Source organism: Ahaetulla prasina, chromosome 6, assembly GCF_028640845.1.
Source record: "Ahaetulla prasina isolate Xishuangbanna chromosome 6, ASM2864084v1, whole genome shotgun sequence".
Taxonomy (NCBI): Eukaryota; Metazoa; Chordata; class Lepidosauria; order Squamata; family Colubridae; genus Ahaetulla; species Ahaetulla prasina.
Window position 1 is genome coordinate 11,462,843 of NC_080544.1, and position 3,855 is coordinate 11,466,697.

General features: G+C 60.2%; 1 protein-coding gene across 1 annotated transcript; it reads left to right on the forward strand.

Annotated features, from left to right (window-relative positions):
• The first annotated feature begins 2,005 nt into the window (after positions 1 to 2,005).
• SLC18A3 (solute carrier family 18 member A3) lies at positions 2,006 to 3,628 on the forward strand. The gene is made up of 2 exons (XM_058188043.1): positions 2,006 to 2,278; positions 2,327 to 3,628. The coding sequence occupies exons 1-2, from the start codon at positions 2,006 to 2,008 to the stop codon at positions 3,626 to 3,628; spliced, it is 1,575 nt and encodes a 524-aa protein (XP_058044026.1).
• The last annotated feature ends 227 nt before the right edge of the window (positions 3,629 to 3,855 follow it).

Below are 3,855 nucleotides of genomic sequence, written 5' to 3' on the forward strand. Positions count from 1 at the left end.
GAGGCAGCAAAGTGCCTCTCCCCGGCCCTACAGGAGCACAGTGGGGACGCTCCCAAAGCGCGGCCAAGGAGAAGAGCCGCAGCAAGCGGAGGTTTAAAGCGCCTTCTTTACGGTCCGAGAAAGGCTGAGAGAGCTGCGGGAAGCGCGGGCTGGACGGCCGGGCAAGCGGGACCAAGAAGCTCGCTTGGAGAGTGCCAGGAAGGGACTGGGAAGAGAAGCAGGAGAGAGACTCAACTGGACCTAAGGAGGAATTTCCTGTGAGAAGGATCAGTGAGAACTGATCCCTCACTGAGACAGTGAGAACAATCAATCAATGGAACTATTCTGTTAGAGTTGAAGAAGCTTCTTGGATGAGAAATGAAAGATCTTCAAGAGAAAAAACCAGAAAGTCCAGTTGCTTTTCTCCCAGAGTTGTGGGTGCTGCATCGCTGGAGGTTTTCAAGAAGAGACTGGACAACTATTTGACCAGGATGGTACAAGGCTCCTGCCTTGAAAAGGGGGTTGGACTGGAAGACCTCCAAGGTCCCTTCCAGCCCTGTGGTTATGTATGCCAGCTCACAGATGGATGCAAAGCACTTCAACTCAGCCAATAGTTTATTTTATTTTATTTTATTTTATTTTGAATTTATATCCCGCCCTTCTCCGAAGACTCAGGGCAGCTTATATTGTGTAAGGCAATAGTTGAAGAAGACATTTAGGTTTAAAGGAGAATATTTGTATCTCAGGGTTGAAATGAGGGTCTTGGGTGGTCTTGGAGCTTGGTGGTTTTCTTGCAGACGTTTCATGATCCAAATTATCAGTGCTAGTCTGACACTGATGATGTTATGTGGTCCAAGCTCCAAGACCACCCAGGACCCCTCACTCTCGGCTTTATATAAAGAGCCCCTTCCTTTCATTGAGCCCTTTACCAGCCTCTTGCGCTGACAGACTTCCATCCAGCCACCCTTCTAGACTGGGAAGGAGGGAACTGGACCATGGGACTTCCGTCTCCATCTTACACCTTTCCAGATCGCCCTGCTTTGTCAAGTCCAGACGTGCTCCGCCAGCAGGCGCAGCCCAGCCGCTCCAGACTCCAGGTGCGGCCTCGCACGCCCGCTGGCCCCCGGGGGCTGCTTGGAGGCAGCCATTGGCTCCGAGTCCTCCATGTGTTAAATTAGCCGAGTGAGACGCAGCCGGGCCAGCGACCGCTCGGGAGGGGGGCTTCATTTTGCGTCATCGGAGGGGGGAGGAGGAGGGAAGCCAGCCCGCGTGGGGAGGGACGGAGGGGGGACGGAGGGGAAAAGAAGAAGAGCCGGCAACTTTCCACCGGCGCTGATGGCAGCAAGAGGCAGCTTTCCCCCCGCCGCGCAGGCTGCGCCTCGGGGCGCTCCGTCTGAGCCAGCCGGAGCGATGCTGCGGACAGGAGGATTCCGGCCAGCCGAGCTCCTCTGAACCGACCCGACAAGGCAAGAGAGGCGGGCTGTCAACGTCGCCCCGCCGGGCCGATTGATGGGCAGCCCCCCTCGCTTGCCCTCGCCCGCCGGCTAGCGGAGCCCCACCGGAAAGAACGAGGCTCAGGGCGGCCGAGGCGGCGATCCACCCGCCACTCACGCCGGAGCCGAGCTCGGACAGACGGAGACGGGGGCACCGGAGCGACCCAGAGATTCATCTAGAGCCTAGAAGGCAGGCAGGGAGGGAGGCAGCAAAGTGCCTCTCCCCGGCCCTACAGGAGCGCAGTGGGGACGCTCCCAAACCGCGGCCAAGGAGAAGAGCCGCAGCAAGCGGAGGTTTAAACCGCCTTCTTTACGGTCCGAGAAAGGCTGAGAGAGCTGCGGGAAGCGCGGGCTGGACGGCCGGGCAAGCGGGACCAAGAAGCTCGCTCGGAGAGTGCCAGGAAGCGGGACTGAAGGTGCGGGAGGCCACCGCGGAGCCGGAAAGCGGAGAGAGCCCGAGGAGGAGGAGGAGGAGGAGGAGGAGGAGGCCATGCCCCTCTAGCGTCCCTGGCCCGGCCGTCGCAGGAGGAAGGATGCAGGAGGACGCCGGCGACTCGGTGGGTGCCCGCCGGGCAGTGGAGAAGCTGTCCGAGGCGGTGGGGCTGCGGGCCAAGGCTCTGGGCAGCGCCCTCCAGGAGGCTCACCGCCAGCGGCGCCTCCTGCTGGCCATCGTCTGCGTGGCGCTGCTGCTGGACAACATGCTCTACATGGTCATCGTGCCCATCATCCCCGACTACCTGGCCGCCATGGGCGGCGGAGGCGGCGGCGGGGGTGGGGAGGCGCCGTCGGCCGGCCAGAGCCTCGATGTCAACAGCAGCGGGGCTGCCGGGGGCTGGCCGGGCAACGCCACCAAGCCCTCCCGGCTGCTCCCGCCGCCCTTGCCGGCCGACAACCAGGACATCAAGATCGGGGTGCTCTTCGCCTCCAAGGCCATCCTGCAACTGCTGGTCAACCCGCTGACCGGCACCTTCATCGACCGCGTGGGCTACGTCCTGCCGCTGCTCATCGGGCTGCTGGTCATGTTCCTGTCCACGCTCATCTTCGCCTTCGCCGAGAACTACGGCACCCTCTTCGTGGCGCGCAGCCTGCAGGGCTTGGGCTCGGCCTTCGCCGACACCTCGGGGGTGGCCCTCATCGCCGACAAATACACCGAGGAGTCGGAGCGCAACCGCGCCCTGGGCGTGGCGCTGGCCTTCATCTCCTTCGGCAGCCTGGTGGCGCCCCCCTTCGGTGGCATCTTGTACCGCTTCGCCCGGAAGCAGGCGCCCTTCCTGGTGCTGGCCTCCATCTCCCTCCTGGACGCCCTGCTGCTGCTGGTGGCCATCAAGCCTTTCGCCAACAGGACCCGGGAGAACATGCCGGTGGGCACCCCCATCCATCGGCTGATGATCGACCCCTACATCGCGGTGGTGGCCGGGGCCCTCACCACTTGCAACATCCCCTTGGCCTTCCTGGAGCCCACCATCGCCAACTGGATGAGCAGCACCATGAACGCCAACGAGTGGGAGATGGGTCTGGCTTGGCTGCCGGCCTTCTTCCCCCACGTCCTGGGGGTCTTCATCACTGTCAAGCTGGCGGACAAATATCCCCACCTGCAGTGGTTTTATGGGGCCCTGGGCATGGTCATCATCGGGGCCAGCTCCTGCGTGGTGCCTGCTTGCCGGAACTTTGGACAACTGATGGTTCCCTTATGTGGCATCTGCTTTGGCATTGCCCTGGTGGACACGGCCCTTCTGCCCACCCTTGCCTTCTTGGTAGATGTGCGCCATGTGTCCGTCTACGGCAGCGTCTATGCCATTGCCGACATCTCCTATTCAGTGGCCTATGCCCTGGGGCCCATCGTGGCTGGAGAGATTGTCCATTCTTTTGGCTTCACCCAACTCAGCTTGGGCATGGGCCTTGCCAATGTCCTCTATTCCCCGGTCCTGCTGGCCCTCAAAAACATTTGCCAGATGAAGCCCTCCCACTCGGAGAGGAACATCCTTCTAGACGAGGAGCCCAAAGGACTCTATGATACCATCAAGATGGAAGAACGCAAAGCCAAGGGTAGAAACCTCCACCCGGTGGGGGATTTTGAAGAGAATAGTGTAGATCCTTATCAAAGAGACTTTAAAGGGGCTTTTGAGGATGATTCCTCAGACTACGACTATACTTAGGGTTTGGCTAGAAGGTCCTGTCAGAAGAGGGATAGTGTCTCAGCTATTGTCTCCAAATCTCCAATGTGCTACACATTAACCTTTCTCTAAATATGACAGTCTTCTTCCACTCTCTCTCTCTCTCTCTCTCTCCCTCCCTCCCTACCTACCTCCCTACCTACCTACTCTCTCCCTCTTTCCCTCTCTCTCCCCTCCCCTCCCCTCCTTCTCTCCTTCTCAAGTTAGGA